Source organism: Sorex araneus, chromosome 2, assembly GCF_027595985.1.
Source record: "Sorex araneus isolate mSorAra2 chromosome 2, mSorAra2.pri, whole genome shotgun sequence".
Taxonomy (NCBI): Eukaryota; Metazoa; Chordata; class Mammalia; order Eulipotyphla; family Soricidae; genus Sorex; species Sorex araneus.
The window spans coordinates 63,847,235-63,871,442 of record NC_073303.1 but is presented as its reverse complement, the minus strand read 5'-3'; the positions used below and the strand labels follow the sequence as shown (position 1 = coordinate 63,871,442).

General features: G+C 38.1%; 1 protein-coding gene across 1 annotated transcript in view; it reads right to left on the bottom strand.

Moving 5' to 3' along the window:
- Nucleotides 1-24,208, bottom strand: part of CNGB3 (cyclic nucleotide gated channel subunit beta 3) — a 151,852-nt gene that overhangs the window by 126,148 nt on the left and 1,496 nt on the right. The window contains exons 2-3 of the mRNA XM_055129336.1: nucleotides 20,659-20,740; nucleotides 5,342-5,456 (exon numbers count right to left, since the gene is read on the bottom strand). Coding sequence (XP_054985311.1) covers nucleotides 5,342-5,456; nucleotides 20,659-20,740 — 197 coding nt within the window. The remainder of the gene's footprint in view (nucleotides 1-5,341; nucleotides 5,457-20,658; nucleotides 20,741-24,208) is intronic.

Sequence of the window (24,208 nt, the reverse complement as noted above, 5' to 3'; positions counted from 1 at the left end):
CTTTGTGGGTAAATGAGCTGCAAATGAGTTTTTTTTTTGCTTTTTGGGTCACACCTGGCAATGCACAGGGGTTACTCATGGCTCTGTACTCAGGAATCACCCCTGGCGGTGCTCAAAGGACCATATGGGATGCTGGCAACTGAACCCGGGTTGGCCGCGTGCAAGGCAAATGCCCTACCTGCTGTGCTATCACTCCAGCCCCATGCAAATGAGTTTTCTAAGGGGAGCAACTTTATCCTGAGGTGCTGGCACGCTGACCTTGCACTCCAGCCCGCACTCCTGTCCTGAAAATACTATGGTAGGAGGCCAGCAACTGTAGGATGCAAACAGGCATCAGAGTTGCTGATGGCTATTTAGAGATGTCACCGGGCCACACTGGATTTCATTGTCCACAGTAACAGATCCTGTGACAAAAACTCAGAGCAGTAAGTACTGTGAGTCCCTTAGTAGCCTCCTGGTTTGCATAACCTGGCACCACAGCTGACACCAGCTCCTGGCTACTGTGAATTGACTCATTATCACCCAACTGGAACTGGAACTTTTCCCTGTGAGTCTATATCTCAGTAACTCACAAGTCCATTCTATTTCCAGAAAACAGATGGGGTCAGGTGCCTGGGATCACAGATTCCAAGTCATTTTCCAGGCATGCTCAAAATCAGTACATTTGGTAACGGGTATTTGCTACAGTGAGTCTATAAGACTCACTTGAACTTGGAGTCACCTCTGAAGGCAGGTACTGTCAATCCTTATTCAAATTTAGGCCTGTTTAGTCTATAGCTAGTGGCAGAAATTCATAATAGCAAACTTCTGGTTGTTATATCAGCCTCCTTGAATTAAGAAGCGCACCTGTGACTGGGTACATATAACTGTAAAAACACATGTTGCTGTCCAGTTACAAACCACTATCTAAACAACTTTCCAAGACTGACTCAGGAGATAATAGGAGACCTGAGCATGCCACTTACAAACAAGGAAATTGAAATAATCAAATAGACTCCCTCCAAAGAAAAGTCTACTTCTACAGGGATTAACTACTGAATTCCATTAAAATATCCAAAATTGACCCATTGTCTACTATATTTCTCAAGATCTTACAAAGAATTGAAAAAAATAAAAAATCTTTTAATTTCTACAAGGTCAATATTATACCAAAGGAGAAGAGGAGGAGAAGGAGGAGGAGGAGGAGGAAGAGAAGTGAGAGGAGGAGGAGGAAGAGGAGGAAGAATGAAAGCTACAGACCTACATCCCTGATGAACATTGTTGCAAAAATCCTCAAAAAAACTTTAGTGACATATTGAAAGGTTTCTACAATATATTCACAATAGAGTGAATTTCAACACCTCACTTTCACCATGGATAGATCAGCCAGACAGAAAATCATCAAGGAACAACAGCCTAATTGATATGTGTATCATATGGACTTAATAGATATTCACAGGACTTTTTACCCTTAAAAAAACTTAATCCACATTTTCCTAAAGTGCATATCTTTGCAACTATCCTTTCAGATAACAATTATATGCTAGGAATATAACCATAAAAGAGAGGGCTGGAAAACCCCACAAATATATGAAGACTAAACAACATGCTATAGCATTATATCAATGAAAAAAGAGGAAATAAAATAAAGACATGATCTTAGAATAAAGACATGATCTAACAGAACCTAAGGGTCAAAGCAAAAACAAAACTGAGAGGGAATGAGTAACAATACAGTATTTTACGAGAAGAAAAAGGGAAATGCACCAATGAGCCAAGAATTGACTTCCCAAAGGATAAATAAGATTGACAAATCCTTTGGTAGGATTTTTACTCAGTAAAAAATAGAGAAAACCCCAATAAATGGGATCAGAAATGAATGAGAAGTTGTGACAGCACAAAAATTTAAGAGGTCATAGACTAAACAAATAATATTCTTAGTGAGCTGGAGAATTTAGAAGAAATGAAAAAAAATCTTAGAATATTGCTATCCCCTAGACTGAATTAAGAAGATAGAGAAAAGCGAACAGACCATTTATAAACAAGAAAATGAAAAGATTAACAAAATTTTAAAATTAAAGAAAATTCTTCCAAACACTTCCAACACCACCCTGATACCAAGAGCAGAGAACATTCCAGATAGTATTATTTGAAGTTGTGAGCAAGACAGTCTAGTCTTCTTTTGTTTCGAATGACTTAGGCTACATCTTGGTCTTTCGTGCTTCTACAACTTATCCATCATCCGGGGACCAGAGCAATAGTTCAGTAGGTTGGGCATTTGCCTTACATGCTGCCAGTTCAGGTTCTATGCCTGGTCCCCTGAGTCCTACTGGAGTGATCTCTGAGCACAGAGAACAGAAGTAGGCTTTGAGCACTGCTGTGCATGGCCCCCAAACAAAACAAAAAACCTTACAAAAAGATCTTTTTGTACACATAATCCTTTTTTCACCCAGGGATTAGAGATCAGGGGTAAGGTAAATGCAATCAGAAAAGGAAACATATTTTAAACTTTTCTTTATTAATAATCTAACCTTTTTCAAATGAAAAAATGAAGCTGGAATTAGTCACTCACACAGCAGCTATATTTAGCTCCTGCAATCAATCAAATCCTTAATGTTTTTCTAGAACAAGCTTTTCACACCTGACCTTATCAGAGGTTAAAGTTGTTGATTTTAAATAGCTACAAATACAAAGTGATCTTCATTTTTCAGAACCATTGTGAAATAAAACTTTTAACACAAAATTATTTTATCTTTCTTACTGTCTAGTGATGGATGTAGATATTATAGTCTCTAGGATTCAGTATCTGGTACCACTGAAGTCCATAAAATCAAAACAGGAAGACTTTGGTAAATCCTTAATGGTATAAGAACACAAGGAATCCCAGTAATATTAGTTGAAAATGATATTGGAAATTCCAATAATCCTTTTTAGCTACTAACTCAGTATAGCTGTTTAGACTCAATTCTGAGAGAAGGAGTAACCAGCCAGCTCACAAAGCAACCCGGCTACTTCACTTGTCAATAATGTTCAAGCTTTTCTCTGCTTAGAGAGAGAATAATTATTCCCGAGAGAAATCAATTCACAGGTTTGAGACTGAAATTGGACTGGTGTGACAGAGAAAAAAGATGGGAGGTTAGAGGGGCAACTGCGTGTTTCGACAGGGCAAAGCAGAAACAACCCAGGAGACAGACTAAACTTATCATCCTGCTCAAAAAGTTTTGTGTCTGTGATATATACTGATTATTGTTTACACTTTTAGGGAAATTTAAAAGCTTCATTTTTCTATTTTAGATGTATAAAACTATTAACAATAGAAATGGGGATGACACAAGATGACACCCTTAAATGTTAGTTAACAGAGTCTTTTGAAAACACATCACCACTGGTTATTATTGACACAAATATGCACTGTAGCACTGTCGTCCCCATTGTTCATCGATTTGCTTGAGCGGGCACCAGTAACGTCTCCATTGTGAAAGTTGTTGTTACTGTTTTTGGCATATTGAATACCAAAATATGCTTGCCGTGGGGGTGAGATACTCTTGGTAGCTTGCCAGGCTCTCCGAGAGAGACGGAGGAATCAAACCTGGGTCAGCTTCGTGCAAGGCAAATGCCTTACCTGCTGTGCTATCGCTCCAGTCACAAATATAGTACACTCAAATAAATGCTAGAAAGGGAGTGATTTGTTTCTGAAGGTTAAGCTGTTGATTAAGGGTGAGTTTATTAGAGGGATGGAGGAGAAAGTTCCACTTAGGAATTTGAGTCTTTTGCAGTCTAATCCTGGCTGAGCTGCCCCTCTGTCCATAGGTGAACCAATTAACCTCTTTTGCATTGGCTGATTATCTGTAGAGTGAAGATAATAATGACCCACTTACAAAACTGGAAATCATTTTGTAAACACCTACAGTTATAGCAATAATATAAGTAATTACGTACCCCAGCAAGATTCTAGTTTTTACCTCAGCTTAAATATCTGCACTCTGCCTGAATAGTATGTCACTTTCAATTTTTGTCAAGCACTGCTTTTTTAAAAAAAAAAGTGTGTAATAGAATAAATTTATGTTTATTTTCACATACTCAATATGTGTTTATTGAAAATGCTCTCTCTTCCTGGTGCCTATTGTTTAGGCTGCAATACACAGGTTCCTAGATTTTCACAGTTGTTCCTGTCGGCAGCACAGAGTTTAATATAGTGGGGGAACTGCGGAGAGAGGCTGAGGGTTCTGAAGTCTGGAAAGAAATAAATGCTTTTAACTTCCTTTACACTCGCAACCCGCCTTGCCTATTAAACAAGAAAAGCACGTTTTCAATTTTTTCACAAGGCTGTTGCAATTATATTAAAAATAGTTAAACAATCAAATCGTATCAGGAGGCATATAAAAAGAAGGCAAGTAGTGACAAAATGAGGGGGCCCCTAGATGCTTTGCATTATGCACCCACTGATTCACATTGATCCCCACACGGCAGAGGCTGGCAAGCTCCCCGTGACGTATTTGATATGTCAAATAGAGCAACAATAACGGGTCTCATTCCCTTGACCCGGAAAGAGCCTCCAATACAGCACCATTTGGAAGGATGAGTAAAAAGAGGCTGCTAAAATCTCAGGGCTGGGATGAATGGAGACATTAGTGGTGCCCACTCAAACAAATTGATGAACAAGGTGATGACAAGTGATACAGTGAATTCACATCAAAACTGCCATCTATTCTGGGCTATTTTCAGTCATTTTGTAGGAAGTATTTATTTATAAAGCTGCTTTCTTGGCATGACATAAAGATGGCTCATTTCTGAAATTCTTGGTTATCACTAGGTAAAAGGACATAAGAGTTTTCTAGAACAATACAATATTTACAGAATTGGAATAGCCACTTGTGAACTTAGAGGGAAGTTTTTGTGTGCTTACTATGTTTCGCTTGCGGTATATCCTGGAAATGCTCAGGGCTTACTCCTGGCTCTGTGCTCAGGGATGTGATGAATGGATTGAACCTCAGGAGGCTGAAGGCAGAGCAAACACCTTAATCCCTGGACTGTTTCTCCAGTCCTCAGAAGGGAATCTTACACATTCTTTCAAGTCTTTATTTTTAGAAACTTAATGTCTAGTGTTTATGTAGTTGCTTTCAAAAATATACTTGCTGGCAATATTTCTGTGGTAGTCAAATGGCAGATACTTGGTCAGTGGCTGTCACTCACTGGCAAAGGACAATGACTGAGAGAAAGTCTTTTAGTTGAAGCCCAGTTACATGGTTTTCCGTGGCTTATTGCAGTTCTTTTCTCCTTGGCTCAACATAACGGGGAATTGATGTTTGCAGTTCTCAGAGTTGGTTAAGCAAATCTCTAAACGTGTTTGTTGAATTCTTACCTGATGATTTCTTCTCCAGCAGTCTGTATTTCCTTCTCTGGATTTGTTTTGGTTGATTCTGCTACACTTTGAGTGTTAGGGTTTGCGGTCCTATCTCTGAGAGAATTTTCCTCATCTGTGGAAAGAAAACATTATTAATAGAGGCTTTTCTTTGGGAGGGGCAGTGCTCAGGATCTCGGAGGTGGTGGGATGGTGTGGGGGCCTGGGCACCCTCAGGGCTACTTTCAGCAGTGTTGTGGGGTATTCTGTGATGCCAGCAGCTGACCCAAGGACTTCAAGATACAGAGCCAGGGAGAAAGAACAGCCAATGTTATTCTACAATTCGGGCTTACTCCTGACTCTGTGCTCAAGGATTACAACTGTGGTGGTATGTGGTGCTGGGATTCAACCCAGGTTGGCCTTACACACTGTACTATATCTAGGTCCATATCCATATATATACATATATATACACACATATATATATATTGATGTTAGCAAACCTGAGATTAATAAGGATTAAACATTTAAAGGAATTTTGTTTTTTCTAAAAATTTTATTGTTTATGGCAACAATGAATACATATAAAAATCAGAAAAAAATATGCAGAAATGTTTTATTGACATTATTCTAAAATTTCTTCGTCTAAATGTTGAATTAAGTCAATCTTTGTATTTGGTTTAATCATCACTGGTGATGCAATACAAGCGAATATGTACTAGTTTTATTTTAAGTTTAAAAATTCCCCCTCCAAACCTACAAGTATAATTTGTGCAGTTTAAATTATAATTTACTCAGAGAATAATCAATTTACCAGAAAATACTTATAGAGAAGATATTAATGGAAGTAAATTACTCTATAAGGGGAAGATATAGAAGCAAAAAAGCACAATGACAATTTAATGGTTATTCATTATCCACAGTATCCACAGTTTCCTATTAATTTTTAATTGATTGTGTTTAGAAAATTGAAACCAAGGCCCAAGTAATAACTCTTATTTTATTGTAATACATTATAATTTAAAAAACTTAAGTCAATTTATTATTGAAAATTTGGATTTTCCTAATGATAAATCATGATAATCACTTTACAAAAATTTTTACTATAAAACTCTTGAACACGACAGATTTTATGATCCATTTATAACATTTCAATGTCATAAGCTTTTTATGTTCATATTTCAGGTACAAAGAAAATCATAAATCAAATCACTAAGTACATATTTTTGGAGTTAATAAATAAATTGATATATCAAATCAGTTTTTCATATGAGTGCTATGCTTTGTAGGAAGCAGTTATCAGTATTTTTTGATATGTTTAAATGAAAAATCTCCCAAGTCTTCAATTTTACTTGGAATATAAAGAAATTTTGACTTAGCCATGCCATTGAAGTCTACATCTAACGATTATAGTTTAGGTGAAATGTTGACATGTGCTTGAGTATTAAGATATTGTTCCTATTATACACAATATTTGGAACATCATTTTTACTCTAAAACAACAGATTTTAGAGTAAAAATTTCTACTTTTGTGTATTATATTTTACCAATAGAAATAAAAGAGAAGGAGCTATAATTTCCCTTGTGTTTGGCTCAAGTCATATTTACATGTTTTTCTTTATCTGACTTAAAAAAATCACATTTTCAGATCTGTGACACTGTTCCATATATTTCTACCCAAGAAAGTGACAGCTAATTTTTTTTCTCTGTCCACAAACAGAAGCGATTATTGTGAAATGTTTTAAACAGAGTTCTTAACTTTAAGCCACAAATGCCCATTGCATCTATTGGCTGGAACCCGTGACACCATATAATGTGCGTGCTTAGCTGCTTCTGATTATACTCAGCCTGGTGTGTGGGCATCTGACTGGCCAGCTCGAGGGTCCAGAAATTCTGAGCATCACCATGGCGATACTTTGTGTTGCTCCGGGCGGGGATCATGAGTGTTGGGGATTTTATGTAGTCTTTGCATGTAAAATGTGTGCTCTAGCCCTTTGAACTATGTTCCTGGTCCCACATACATGTATTTTTCTTTTTTTTTAAATTTATTTTAAAATTTTTTTTAATTGAATCACCATAAAAAAAGTTACAAAGCTTTCAGGTTTAAGTCTCAGTTAATCTTAGTCTCAGTTAATGGGTGTTTGATTAATTACAATTAATCAAACACCCATCCCTCCACCCATGCCCATGTTCCACCACCAAGAACCCCAGTATACCTCCCATCCCATTTATCCCGCCTGTGTGGCTGATGATTTTCATTTTACTCTCTCATTACTTTGATTATATTCAATATTTCAACTGAAAACTCACTATTATTATTCGGAATTTCCACCCTACAATCAGACCTGCCCAAAAGGCATCATTTGATCATTTGCTTTCCATTGCTGAGAATGAAGAGCATGTGAAGAATGAAGAGCATTTTGGATTTCTGGTATTTTAGTAATTAAGACCAGAGAAATTTCTGCCAGGAGTCGAGTCACTGCAAGCTCGTACCTCTGTTTCATGGGCTCTAAAAGATGGCAGTCGCCACGCTGCCACCGCTGCGGAAAGGAAAGGCGCGAGAGAAAAACCTTTCCCCTCCCTGGGCGGCATGAGGCCATAGCTTAGTTCACAGGCTAGAGGCATTTCTGCAAGAAGCTGCTGAGTGCCGAAAGTAGTTAGTGGGCGTCCGGGATCATGGTCGTTCAGGAATGGACGAGCTGTTTGTGTGGGGCTGCCCCGGGTCTCGTCTGGGTGGAAAGCTGCACATACCTTTTTCTTACATGTAGATGGTCTAGGGTTAATTATCTTGATATGAACTTGGACTTAAAGGTGGATAAAAACTTTTGTAAAAAGAGTTTTCTTGAAACAACTGTCCTCAAAAGAAAGAGGATTGGAATCAAGAAAATCAGAGGGAAATATCTGCTTGGATATAAAACAGAATAATCTATAAAATGAGTGTTTGTTAAGAAGGTTTTGTTAACCATTTCTTAAATAAGACCTGTTGCATCAAGCATTCCTGTTGCTCATTCGAGCTACTTTTGCTGTAGCAATGTAATGCACTGCACTATAGCACTGTTGTCCCATTGTTCATCAATTTGCTCAAGCGGGCACCAGTAACATCTCCATTGTGAGACTTGCTACTGTTTTTGGCATATTGAATATGCCATGGGTAGCTTTCCAGGCTCTGCCATGTGGGCAGGATACTCTCAGTATCTGCTGGGCTCTCTGAGAGGGATGGAGGAATTGAACTTGGGTCAATCGCATTCAAGGCAAACGCCCTACCTGCTGTGTTATTGCTCCAGTCCACCAATGTAATGAATATAACAAATTTTATGACCCAGTTATAATATTTCAATGTCTAAGCTTTTTTATGTTCATATTTCAGGTCTAAAGAAAATCATAAATCTAAGTATACATTTTTAATTTAATAAATAAACTGTCCTGCAAGAGTTCATTTCTCCTATTCAAGTGAAGAATTTTTATCACCATAGCATTTGTTTTTCTAACTCTTGATCATTGTGCTTTACTGGGTCTACACTAGACATTACCAACCCATCCTAATATGACCCTGAATCTATTATAACATATCTAAACTATTAAGAAATTAAAGCCTAGTTTAATTTCTAGACAGGTGCTTTAATTCCAAAATAAATTTTTCAGTCATAGCTTGTTGAGAATGATGAGAAACCAGTTACATAGCCCATTCTTGGGTTCAAAGTAGAACAACTTAAAAAATACTCATGAGGACCTTAAAAAATCCTGCCAACTGCAGTTATCTGGGAAATCTCTTACCAAAGCAGCACATCCTTTGTGAAACAGATAGTTTGCACCATCCTCATCATAAAAATGGAATTTAAAATACATAGCAAATCTTAATCTGACAGCGCCAACCCCACACTGTACTTCAGTTCACACAGAACATTAGGAATTCTTCTTTTGTAGCTGCCCCAAGGAACAGTGTCATTCATTCTGCCAACTTTGCTCCCCTCATGTTAGGTAGCAATTGCCAGATATCATCAGCATACTTGGTGAAATTCTGCCCTGGAAGGTGTGCCTGAGGCTGATAGTAAAATCGGCTATCCAAGTGCTCTTAAATGCTTACTTTAATGAATGTGGAAGAATGAGTACTGAGTTCGCCCTCAGTACACCTGGCTGAATCTATCTGGAGCTTGGCAGCATCTTACCCGGGGTAAAGCAATACACTTCCAAACTGCTTTGATCCCTTGTAACCACACATCCTGGAGACCTGTGCAGACGTGGAACATCTGTTTCCCTCTTCAAGAAATAAGTGATGCAGAAAGTCATTAACCTTTCACATTTTATCAGTGACATTAAATAATTGCTAGGAAAGGAGGGATTAGAAGAAAGAAACTAATTTAGAAAGGAGGCTATGAATCAGACAAGCATTGGTTCAACGAGCTTTCCCCGCTGCCCCCGGATTGATATAAAAAGGAAAGACTTGAAATGCTCTCATTACTTGGAATCTTTGGTGTGTGAAATTGTATCACTTGGTTAAATTTCTAACTTTTATAACAAACACATTGTAGGTTCTGAAACTAATATAAATATCACTTTACCATATATCAAATAAGCCGAGTAACTAGATGTTAGGTGAATTAATGAAGACCGAGTATAGTTGATTAGATGCATACATGATTCTGTTATTTTTATCTCAAATCACATTTGGAGATAAAATATTGAATAATATTTTATTCAGGGGCTAGAGAGATAATATAGCAAGTAAGTATCTTAGCTTGCAAATGTCCAACCTGGATACAATACCTGATAGCCCATATGCCCCCACTAAACCGAGTGATACCTAAGTGCAGAGCTGAGGATAAAACCTGAACACTGTCAGGTGTGGCTCAAACAAAAAATTGATTAATACAGTTTTCAGAGGTGTATGATTACTGATTACTTTTTTGACTCAAATTGTGGTTAATTCATGGTTAGTATTTATAATATTCTTAGAATAATTTCGATTATAATATTTTGATCATGCTTAAAATTTTGTTATATTTTTCTTATACTTTTGAGGACTCAAATAAGTGGAAGAAGTTGAAAAACTTTGCATCATGCATATAAAATAGATCTGGAGACCCTTTAAATGGCATAAACGAGAATACTGGAATATGTAATGTTTATTCAATTGATAAAAAAATGCAGAAAAAGAATCAGAGTAGGTGAGAGTTTAAGAAACAGGGAGCTGGAGCGATAGCACAGTGGGTAAGGCATTTGCCTTGCATGTGGCCACCCCAGGTTTGATTCCCAGCATTACATATGGTCCCCCGAGCACAGCCAGAAATTACTCCTTTTGTGCAGAGCCAGGAGTAACTCCTGTGCATCTCCAGGTGTGATGCCCCCCAAAAAGAAAAAACAAAACCCAAACCCATCACATATGAGGAATTGAGGAGTAATTAAGAAAGAAGTCCTTTGGAAAGAGTGCCGAAGGCTAACCAGAGACTAGAAGTTCTCTTGACTTCTTTGATAGTCACTTCCATAGAAAAGTAAATACGTTTATTTCATATATTCCAGAAGGCAGAAGAAAGATCCTCTGATGGATTTTACAAAGAAAAAAGATCTCATAATGTTCTAAGTAAATATCTTAGCCAACAGCCAAATGTCAGACTTTTCAAGGCAGTTGAAGAAGTCTGAAGAAGTACTGCTGAAGAAGTACTCGAGTGGAAGCCGAAGTCTGAAAAAGAGGCAAGTGGAGGCCATGTCTTGGCTCAGTAGAGGCTAGAGGTCCTCCACTGAGGCCCCCCCTTGATGTCCTGATGAGATTTTTATATCAAAACATGTTTTAGCTTTATATATCACAAGTCAAGAAATGAGCCCATTAACACACACATACACAACACACAATACAGATTTTTCTAAGGTGGATCTGGAGGCGTCAGAAAATAAAGATGCTGTCCACTCTCGAGGCCATGCTTGGCTTCAGGGACATTTTCAGACGAGTTAATCCATCTAGAAACTGCGTTTTACGTACAGCAGGCATTAAGGGATGTGCTGAGGGGTGCTGGGTACTGAATAGGGAGCTTTAATCCTTACATCACTAATTCTTTGGGTGACTCTGGATAAGTTGCTTTCCTATAATAGTTCCCTCATCCATAAAATGAGAAAAGCTTTTGTCATGGGGATTTCTGTGAGGATTAGATAGAGACTCCATTTGAGGAAAATGAAATATAAACAAAATGTTCTGCCAACTAGTCTGGGGTATATTTTCTTTAAAAAAAAAGATTTATTAACTCTTTCGGGTCTGCACAACTTGATGTATATCGAGACAGTAGTTGCTTCTATTAAAAGTCTCCCAAGGATCAGGAATGGAGAATGCAATTTCCCACAAAGCAGTATATTCTTAAGTAGAAAGATCCCTAAAAGTAGAGTTAGAGCGAACTGAATTATCTAAGTGTACTTAGATCATACTGTATCACTGTTGATCATTGATTTGCTCGAGCCGGCAGCAGTAACGTCTCCATTGTGAGACTTGTTACTGTTTTTGGCATATTGAATACCACCGGGAGCTTGCCAGGCTCTGCCATGCAGGCAGGATACCCTCAGTAGCTTGCTGGACTCTCCGAGAGGGATGGAGGAATTGAACCCTATATGGAGGAATCCAACCCGGTTGGCGCTGTGCAAGGCAAACGCCCTACCCGCTGTGCTATCACTCCAGTCCCACTTAGATCTTACAAATGACAAAAATTGTATTTTATCAAAAAGGATAGTAAAAGATTTACTCTATCCTCATTGGTTAAGATTTTAGTTCTACAAAAAAGGCGGAAACGGGAATTTTATTAGAGTCTGGGTTTCCACGTGATGTTTAAGATAGGATACTTTCTGCACTGATCTTAGCCACTTCCGTTTAGTGGCTAGTGCGCCCCGCACTCTTGGTGAGGGCAGTTCTTTGCTGTATTATGTGCGGGGACTGTTGCTGGTGGTGTACACAGAGTTGGCCATCTGATCTGATGAAGTGGCCCATGTTCAGCTGGCTGGTGAGCAACGTGGGAGGTGGCATGAATGAGAACAATGGTTGTTATCTAACTGAGGCAGATAGCTCTCTCTGAAACTTGGACCGGAAAATAAGGAGAGGAGAAAGAGAGCAGACTCCAGCCGCTAGGCAGAAAGAAGCACAGCTGCCTTGAGGACCATCATTATGCTGATTATAAAGGAGGTGCACAGTAAGTTATTAGCTCCTAGGCTGTCTTGTCCCCTGCATAGTCTTTTGGTTTCAGCTATCCACACGTTTCCTTAGCGTGCGCCCGGATCCCTGATGGTGCTCCCATTAGGTCTCTCCTCCCTGCCATAACTTTCTCAATCAAACTCCAAAGCACATCATTTATCTTTTGCCTAAAGTTTTAGAAATTTCAACTGCAATGTTTATTCATTTCTTGCTTTTGTTGTTGGTAGTGTTCATCAGCGTTCTAGGCATCATTCCAAAAGAATATTTCAAAAGTTCTAAGATTGTAGTGGTTTACTATAAAAGACTTCTTGTTGATAAAGCAGAGACACGATTCAAATTGTTTTCATTTCTGTTTTGTTTTGGAGCCACCAGGGCTTACTCCTGGCTTTGTGCTCAGAGATCAGTCCTGGTGGTGCTTGGACACCATGGACAGTGCTGGGGTTGATCTTAAGTACTGTATTCTCCCTCCTGACCCTGCAGTTTCATTTTTATTTATTTATTTATTTATTTATTTATTTTTGTTTTTGGGTCACACCCGGCGATGCACAGGGGTTACTCCTGTCTCTTCACTCAGGAATTACCCCTGGCGGTGCTCAGGGGACCATATGGGATACTGGGATTAGAACCCAGGTCAGGCCACGTGCAAGGCAAACGCCCTACCCGCTGTGCTATCGCTCCAGCCTCAGTTTCATTTATTTTTGTATCTATCTTTTTAAACCTTATCTTTGGGCTGATAAATAGCACTGACAGTTATAGAGAGTGGGGTGTAATACCAAGATTAGCCATAATCTCCAATGCATGCCAATCATACTGGTTGATCTTCTAGAAGGAAAGCTTTTACAAAAGATTTTATTATAGTAAAGGTAATAGAGTGCAATGGTGTTTAGATATAGTATTGATGTACAAGGTTACTGCTTACCATCATCACCAATGAGTGTGCACCCCTGTCTGCATGTCGCCTCTATTTCAACTTCCATCCCACCTACCCATTGCCCTAATACTTACTGATGGACAGGTGCCGTTTTGGGGCGTACTGCTTTGTATTGTCTGCAGAATTTTAATTTTAATATGCACTTATCTGCATAGTTTTTCCATCATAACAATTCTAACTGAATCATCATGAGATAGACCATTACAAAATTGTTCATGTTGAGTTTCAGTCACACCATGTACCAACATCCATCCCTCACCAGTGTAATTTCCCAGCACCAGTGTTGCCAGTTTCCCTCCCACCCCTTCAAGCCACCCCCCGCCCCAGTGTGTCTCTCTTCACTCTCACTCTTTCTCTCTCTCATTTTAGGCATTATGCTATCTGAGTTTTATCAGCGTTAGCATTTACCTCTCTCCATTTACCACTCTATAAATGCAAAATGCTTTATAGTTTATACACAAACTACTTCATATATTTACATATATATGATTATCACACACATACACATATATATGACCGAATAGTGACAATATCATCTTTGTTGTATATATAAGTCAACTGTCACTTGAGACTTATGGATGTTACATCTGGATTATGGCCACACAGAGAATCAATAGAACTATAATTTGAGATCAAGAGTATTAAGTTCTAAAATCAATGCACTTTTTTAGTTGTCTTTACTATTATTGTGTATTTTATATATAATTATATACCTAAGAGTCTACATAATTACATTATTTTGGAGTAAATATCAGTTTCTTTTTTATTATTTTATTAAACTATGGTATATTATTGAATTATTTGCATTCATTTTCTATTGTTGCTGTAGTTAATTTTCACAACCTTAATGACTTAGAGTATATTTGTTTAGAAGTGAGAAGACTGACATAGGTCTGAAGATCTACTTTTCTGCTGGAGGCTTTAGGAGTGAACTGTGTCTTTTCCAGCTTATAGATACTGGCCCACATTACTTGGTTCATGGACCTTTCTCTATCCCCAGAGTGAGTCAATTCAACCACTGCCTTCACCATCCCAACTCCATCTTCTGCCTTTGAGTCTCTTGCCTCTTTTTAGGAAGATCCCTCAATTACTTTGAGACTTCCAGGTGATTCAGAATAATATTCCCTTCTCAACATCCTTCACTTAAAGCTTTAGAATTGGCAACGATGTAACAAATTTATAAGTTTTGGGATGAGTGCATGGATGTATTTGAGGAGGCCAATATTAAGCTACGGGCATTTGACTTTGGTTCATGTCTATACAAATCAAGTCTTAGAGTATCATAAGCGATTAGGTGAGTCACTTGTAAGTCTTCCACTGGTCTCAACTAATATATTCAGGGAAATATTTATTATAGATGAACTGGAAGCTTCTGAAAGGTGATTGTAATCAAAAGAGGATTTTTAGTTTGTTTCCTTTATTTGAACCCAAATTGTGTTATGCTCTTCATTTCTATGACAGATAAAAACCATGCTTCACAGAAGAGAATTCTATTATCAAAATCAGCATTTTGTGACATTGCACCTGCATGTTTTGAAGTGAAGAACATAAAATTATCTGGCACTTGTAAGAGACTATTTTAAAGACTAATAGTTTTACTCTTCAAGACAAAATATCTTAAATTGTACTGTTACCTTTATTAAAGTCCTGAAGACATGCTAAGTCTGCAGATTTAAACTGAACCATTTTTTCTTCCCACTCAAATAAGTCCTCTGTTAAATGGAGCCATCACAAGACTTTTTATTAGCCACTGTGAAAAATTTAAGCTTACAAATACACTTTGAAAGAAATGTAGCAATGATAAAAATAAACTTCTTGTACAAAAGATGTGATCCTTAGCTTAATTTTAATAAGGTCATATTTTTATGGGACAACTGTAATTGGAAATCATCACTATTATAAAAAACCTCATATAAAAAGTTTTAATTTCATGATAATATCAACATTGTGTTCATTCTGTGTTTTTTTAAGACAAAAATTACTGTTTATTTTTCTTTTTTTGACTTCTCCCAGTAGAACTTGGGAGTGGGCATAGTGCTGAGATTCAGCCCATGCACACACATGGGCTTGCACGTGCAACATATGTGTTACACGACTCAGGCCACACCATAACACTGGGTACTTATTTTTTTCGTTTTCTCTTTGTATCCCCTACCCGTTAGTATTTCTTTAATTTGTTTAAATATAGTTTATAGTCCAGTGTGTTTCTCTGTCACCAACTCCATTTATTAACTACATTTAATTGATGCAATGAAAATTCTATGATTTTCAGGACCCTGTATTCTGAAGCTGAAAATTGAGTAATGTCCTATAGTTGCTGATAAAAAGTTAGAGAAAAATGTTTTATTAGTTTCTTTTGCTGTAGGTCTTAATTTAAGGAAGTTTTCATATATAAACTTAGAAATGGAGCCTTATGAAGCTCAATATATATAAAGCAAATATTAAGAGAACTTGAAGGAAATATTGCCAGCAATACAATAATATTTTTTATCATTTAGAGCAATGAACCAATCATCCAGACAGAAAACTACCAAAACAAAGACCTTAAATGACAGATAAAATGGACTATATATACATATATACTATATATACATATATAGTCCATTTTATATATATTTTTATTTTATATATATTTTTATATATTTAGTTATCACTGTCACTGTCACTGTCATCCCATTGCTCATAAATTTGTTTGAGCGAGCACCAGTAGCACCTCCATTGTGAGACTTGTTGTTACTGTTTTTGGCATATCGAATATGCCACGGGTAACTTGCCAAGCTCTGCCATGCAGGCGAGATACTCTCGATAGCTTGCTGGGCTCTCTGAGAGGTTCAAAGGAACTGGACCCGGGTCGGTGGGGTGTAAGGCAAATGCCCTACCCGCTGTGCTATCGCTCCAGCACACACACACAACATATATATATATATACATATATATATACATATATATATATTCACACACACAAACACACACACACAGCATTCCTTCTCAGGACACCAGGATACACATTCCTTTCAGTTGTCTAGATAAGAATCACAAGTATCAAATTTGCACATTTTTTTTTTTTTTGCTTTTTGGGTCACATCTGGCAATGGACAGGGGTTACTCCTGGCTCTTCACTCAGGAATTATTCCTGGAGGTTCTCAGGGGACCATATGGGATGCTGGGACTCGAACCCAGGTTGGCCACATGCAAGGCAAACACCCTACCCGCTGTTCTATTGTGCCAGCCCCCTGAAATTTGCACTTAAAGGAACTGGAAAACAAACCCCCGAAGCATGTAGATTGAATAAAATAATAAAAATTAGAGTAGAAATGGGCTAGAGTGATAGCACAGCAGGTAGGGCATTTGACTTGCTGAAGAGAGAGTTCGATTCCTCCGCTCCTCTCAGAGAGCCCAGCAAGCTACTGAGAGTATCTCACCCACAAGGCAGAGCCTGGAAAGCTACCCGTGGTGTATTTGATATTCCAAAAACAGTAACAACAAGTCTAACAATGGAGACCTTACTGGTGCCTGCTCAAGCAAATCGATGAACAACATGATGACAGTGACAGAGTAGAAATATTTAAAAAACAGATGTAGAAAATATTCTAAAAATTAAATGAAATTAAGACCTTTCTATTTGAAAAGATTAACAAAATACACAACAAAACTTTCACCAAACTCATAAAATGCAGAGCTAAAGAAAAATTACAACAGACACTAAATACCTGAATCATGAGAGTATTAGAATAATTATATGGCAACAAGTTGGACAAGTTATACTGAATGTGAAAATTCTTAGGTAAATGCAATGTTGCAAGACTGAATCATGAAGGAAAAAGAAAAAAATCCATCAAAGGTAATCAAAATAGACCATTTTTTTTACTGTCTCCCATCTCTCCCCAAAACCAGCAAACAAAAGCTCAGGGCCAGATGGTTTTACTGGTAAATTCTATCAAACTTCCATGGAACAATTAATACCTAACCTTCTTAAAGGCTGGTATAAAATTGAAGAGCATGAAAAATTTCCACACAGATTTTATAAAGCAAATATTTCCCTATTGCAAAACAGGGCTTAAAGGGATAGTACTGAAGGTAAATCACTTCATTAATTTGTCTGACTCTAGTGTGATCCCAGAATCATCTATGGTTCTCCCAGAGCCCTCAAGAGTCATTCCTGAATATGGAGTAAGGAGTAACCTCTGAGCAGTAGCACTGGTTCTTTGTTATTTTGTGTTTACTGCATTACAAAAAAAAAAAAAAAGCAAAACACCAACCTATTTAAAAATAGAGGATTTGAAAGAACATTTATCCAAATAAGATGCACTGATGTCCAATAGACATGGAAATAATTTTCATCACTCTTTACTATCAGTAAATGCAGACCAAATCTGTGAAAATGGCTATTTTCCAAAATACAAGAAACAACACATTTTGGAGAGGATATGGAAAGAAGTGAATTTTTTACACTATTGGGAACGTAAAATTCTTCAGTCAAGATGAAAAATAGTATGGAGATTATCAAAACTAAAAATAGAAATTCCATAAAATATAGAAATTCTATAATAACTAGTTATTCCACTCTGAGTATTTATACCAAATACATGAAATCCCTGAATGAATGATTTGAGTCTCTTCCTGTTCCTGGAGCAAGCAGATATCATTGGGCTGCACTAGCTCGCGACAGGGTCAAATGGCACTCACTTGAGCAATGCTCAAAGATCAACGGGATTACAAGTGATACAAGTGAAGTGATATGAAAACACTAATTCAAAAAAGATATTTGCACCTCCATGTTTATTCATCAACATCATCATCCCATTGATTGTCGAATTTCTCAAGCGGTCTCAGTAACATCTCCATTCGTCCTAGCCCTGAGATTTTAGAAGCCTGTCTCTACTCGTCCTTCCCAATGATGCCTCATTGGAGGCTCTTTCAGGGTCAGGGGAATGAGACCCAGCTTGTTACTGGTTTAGCATATTAATACACCATGAGACCTTGAGAGGCTCTCCCATGTAGGCAGGAAACTCCTGGTAGTTTGCCAGGTTCTCCTAGACAGAGAAGTAGGCTATAAGATATCCTACTTCCAAGAGCTTGCTTTTAAGTCTCTGGAGGATGGCCATTGATGGGATTCCACAGCACCGGGGGCAGTCCCTGGGTATGACTGCCTAGCTATTGGAAAATGGGAAATCTGGATGGAGGAAGCCCAGTCCCAATCCGAGCAGGCTTGGAGGTCTCAGCCCTGGATCCCATACACCTGGGTTCCTCTGCCGGTACCTTGTGTGAGGCTTGTCTGAACATGTGGAAAGGGGCCTTGAGCATGGCTTTGGCTAGGCTCCAGAGGTCTTCAGCTCCCGGGAGCTCTGCTTGGGATGGGGAGAGAAGCTGGAGACCATTCCCTCTGAGGGGCCCCGGGGAAGACAACCAGGCGCGTGGGCAAGAGACTCTCCATGTTTATTATAGCTTATAATTATCAATAACCGGTGATAATCTATCTAAGTGCATATGTTTGATGTTAGATTAAAAGGATGTGGTCTATTTGTATAGATATATTAGATATGTGTATATTTGTGTGTATGCATATATTCATGTAAATTTATATGTTGCAGTGCTTATTTAGCATGAATATATACAATGGGATACTATTTCTGTTATATATATGTATATAATATCCCAGAGTCACCTCCACTGCTGGGATATTGCAGGTAGGGCATTTGCCTTGAATGCAGCTGACCCGGGTTTGATTCCTCCATCCCTCTCGGAGAGCCCAGCAAGTTACTGAGAGTATCTTGCCTGCATGGCAGAGGCTGGCAAGCTACTTGTGGCATATTCGATATGCCAAAAACAGTAACAAGTCTCACAATGGAGACATTACTGGTGCCCGCTCGAGCAAATCGATGAACAATGGGACGACAGTGCTACAGTGCTATATAATATCCCAAGAAAATAAAATCCTGCCACATGCGGTAACATGGATTGACCTTGAGGCAATTTTACTTAGTGAAATAAGACAAATGGAGAAATATCATATCATTTTGCTTAGAGGCAGCATGTAGAGGAAACAAAGAGATAAACTACATAAAACAAAAATGTATTTCTAGGCTATAAGATCCATTAGTGTTTATCAAAATGGAAAGGTTTAGGAGAGTGAAGAATTGGCAGAAAGGGTTCAATTGTATAATGAATGATAGATTAAATTATATTTTTAGGAATACAAACGCAATGATTTTCAACGACATACTCCTGGAAGTTATACAATGTTACAGTGCAATACAACTTGACTTAACCTTAAAACAAAATTCTAGCACAAAAAATCCAACCTCCCTGCAATGAAAATGGTATTTACTATAAAGTAAATTCCTAAGTGTTTATATTGGAGTAAAGATGAGAGCTGGGGAGAAACCTGTTAACCAAAAGGTACCACTTCTGGTTAGGAATATATTAGCAGCATAGCACACTATTCGTGGAGTGGGGCATATGTTATAATAAAAGACTTAAACCAAGATATTATTGGTGGAAATAGATATAAATGTAACAGTTTTGAGAATGACAATTACAAGAATTCTGAGTTATTTCCCCTACAGATCATATTGAGTGATTTTATCTTTTATTCCCAGATAGAATAATAAAAGATAAAAATTTTGAACTTGGGAGACTGACAAAATAATAGGACCAGAATAAAATTTAATTGGATATGGGACTTATTTGAAAAGGAAGATAAGAAATTAATTTTAGGTATGCTTTCTTTGGGATCACAATGAATATACAGGTCCACTGGTTACTTGAAAACTATAAGGTGGAGTCTTAAAAATAATTTGGTTTCATATGTATTTGTAATCATCAACATAAAAATGTGTGCAGTAGCTAAAGTAGTAGATGAGATTTTTCAGGGAAAGAATTTGAAGGGAGAAAAATAGCAATACGAATGCCGAGCATTTAAATAATCCACATCTAATTTATTATTTTCATAACCCTATTTCAAAAGATTGCTCATTATTTGTTTATGCTAACAGAGATTTGACCCATTTGTTCACAACTGTACCTCTAGCCTGAAGACTAATGGATGACACAGTAGTAGGTGAAATAAGAGCATCTTTTGCTTATGTGACTAAATCAAGAAATAATTTTCAGATAATTCAAATAGTCTCAAGGTAGCTTTTTATAAATTTGCTGGCCAAGGAAAAGTGCCTCATTGGAAAATACATTTCAGAGAGACTTTATTTTACTTTTCAGTTTTCCCCTGAATATTTGGGTGCTGACCTTGTACTTTGGTGTGTGACTCAGCAAATGTGACTTGATTCATCTTGACTTTGAAGTATTTCCTTTCATTTTCATTTTCTTCCTTTTAGAAATGAAATAAACAAAAAGAATAAATTTCGCATGATGAATTTACAAAAAGAATTTAGTACAAATATAACTTTCCAATGATTATAAATGATTCTAATGATGTAAATGATTGCAATGATTATAAATCCAATCATTAAGATGAATCCTCTGTTTATTATATACTAAAATGATGATTATTATGCTTAAATGAATATTTCTGACTGCTATTGAATAGTAATCTCAGACCTATAAAGTTCTTGTTTCTGGGGGCTCTGTTTTTTTCAGTGTGAGTGCTCTGTCTAGGTACATGTTTACCTCAATTCTGGTCCTCACTTTCCAAAGTCGTAGGATAACATTGGTTTGTCCATTCTGCCTTGCCACAGGGAGCTTAGGTTTATTGGGCTATTCCCATCACAGTGCTCCCATTTCTCTGTATTTATTTGTAACTTCTTTCCTTGTGCTCTGTTAACTTGTAAATATTGTTTTTCTCTTCTCCTTAAGTCCTTTGCATAGTTAATTCAGAGCAATGTCCTTTTTGTATGGACACAAGAAGACAGTAAATGCTATGCTTTTATTATGTGGGCACTAATTGACTCCAGATAATATTACCTCTGGGGCATCTGTTCTCTTGACCTAAGCCTCAGTTGCCCTTACTTCCTAGCACCCCCAGAGCGCGGTCCCAATGAGGGACTGGATGGACCCAGGGCAAGTGGTGAGCTATGTGCTACCCTCATATCTAAATGTGCCTGGCTGGCACAAAAGTCAGATCAAAGTGGATTAAAGATCTCAATATCAGACATGAATCTACAAGGTACATAGAAGAAAATGTAGACAGAACTCTCCATGACATTGAAGCTAAAAGCATTTTTAAGGATGAAACAGCACTGACCATGCATGTGGAAGCAAACATAAACAAATGGAACTACATCAAACTAAGAAGCTTCTGCACTTCTAAAGAAACAGTGACCAAAATTCAGAAAGAGCCCACAGAATGGGAAAGAATATTTACCCAATACCCATCTGATAAGGGATTAATATCCAGGATATACAAGACACTTGTCGAATTGTATAAGACAAAAACCTCCAACCCTATCAAAAAATGGGGAGAAGAAATGAACAGAAGTTTCCTCAAAAAAGAAATACAAATGACCAAAAGGCACATGAAAAAATGCTCCACATCCCTAGTCATCAGGGAGATGCAAATCAAAACAACAATGAGATATAATCTCACACCACAGAGACTGGCACACAGTCAAAAGAACAAAAGCAACCAGTGCTGGCGTGGATGTGGGGAAAAAAGGGACGCTCCTTCACTGTTGGTGGGAATGCCTGTTGGTCCAGTCTTTCTGGAAAACAATATGGACAGTCCTTCAAAAACTAGAAATTGAGCTTCCATATGATCCCGCAATACCACTTCTGGGAATATATCCTGAGAATACAAAAAAGCATAGTAGAAATGACATCTGTAGCTATATGTTGATTACAGCACTGTTCACAATAGCCCAAATCTGAAAACAACCTAAGTGCCCTAGAACAGATGACTGGTTAAAGAAACTTTGGTATATCTACACAATGGAATACTATGCAGCTGTTTGGAGAGATGAAGTCATGAAATTCACTTATAAATGGATAGACATGGAGAGTATCATGCTAAGTGAAATGAGTCAGAAAGAGAATGACAGACATAGAAGGACTGTACTCATTTGTGGCATATAGAATAACATCACATGAGGCTGACACCTAAGAACAGTGCATACAAGAGCCAGGAGGATTGCCCCATAGCTGGAAGCCTGCTTCATGAGCAGACGGGAGAAGGCAGATGGAATAGAGAAGGGATCACTAAGAAAATGATGGCTGGAGGAATCAGTCGGGATGGGAAAAGTGTGCCAAAAGTAGATAATGGACCAAACATGATGACCTCTCAGTGTCTGTGTTGCAAGCCATAATGCCCAAAAGTAGAGAGAGAGTATGGGGAATATTGTCTGCCATGGAGGCAGGGGGAGGGTGGCAAAAAGGGGGTATTCTGGGATATTGGTGGTGGGGAATATGCACTGGTGGAGAGATGGGTGTTTGATCATTGTGAGATTGTAACCCAAACATGAAAGCTTGTAACTATCTCACGGTGATTCAATAAAATTAAAAAAGACAAAAAACAAAAAAGAAATGGGCCTGGCCAAAGTGCCATAATGCTTAACTATAATAGCTTGGTCATGGACAGATGCTGTCATGATCCAAAAACTAATAACTAGATTTGGACCCTGCTAGGGTTAGGAATGATTTATCTGGCCTGAGCACTGTAGTCTGAGTCTGTGGCAAGACGTTTCCAGGAGAGCTGCCCTACCAGCCTCAATGTATCTGTACTGTGTCCATACAAAAATAACTAATATTAAGATGTTAATTAAGATGCTAGGAGAAGAGGAACACCCCTAGGTGGTGTTTCTGACCTTGAGCCTGATGGGCAGTCAGGAAGGGCTTTCTTATGTTGATTTTGCTACCAAAATGGGTAGCAAAATGGGTAGGTTGGATCGGAGTGCTGGGTTGGAGATGAGAGCGTTGGAGGAGTTGGGAGAGAGAGCAGGGAGCAAGATAGCTTGGAGAGATGAGCAGGAGAGACAGGAGGAGCCGGGAATGAGGGGCAGTGTGAGACTAGAATGGGGGCTCAGAGAGACTGGAACAGGCGCATGGAGAGAATGGAATAAACAGCAACCTATCAACCAAGCAGCTAGGCCCTTGTTTCCTCCTCTCTCTGCCCCATGCCACGGGCCTCCCCGGCTGGGTGAGTGACCCGAGACCACCCAATCCGGGCGGCGAGGGGGAGAGCTGTCGGGGCCTCCTCTGGCCGCCCCAGAGATTATACACACAGTCCTAGTCTAGTTTTGATTTTGCTGTAGGTGTTCATTGGTAGAATTTAAAGTGATGGAGAGAATAAAACAGTATTGTCCCCTTAGTCATGTTTCTCTTCTTTCTTTTCTCCATGAATTCATTTGCCTTTGCCTCATTATTTATCTGAGCACCTGATCATTCCTTTCAAATGCAGGCATTTTCCTCTGTGCTCGGTCAGTGTAGACTTGAGGGTGTGACCTGGCGAATGTTTAAGATGAAAAGTGAGATTAGAGCATAGAGAAGCTGGCTCCCAAGCTGCCCACAGTCAAGTAGAGTGAATAAAACTGTAACATGTTAATGCAATAATATGTTCTGGGTGATGAGACGATGTTTTTAGAGCAGAGACAGGTATAAAGATGAAATGGTCAATTGCAATGAAATTGAAGGAAAGGGAAAAGAGCTATTTAAAAAAGAAATGACTTGATTTTACAAAGATGAATTTTTTGATCTTTCATATGGACAAGAAGTGAAAAATGTTTTAGGCAGTGAATGCATAATTAGAAAAAGCCTATGGCACAATTATATATAGGCGTAGAAATGGTTGGAAAAAAGCATGTAAGAAATGAGGCTTGAGAGGTGAGCAGGGACAAGATCTAGAGTC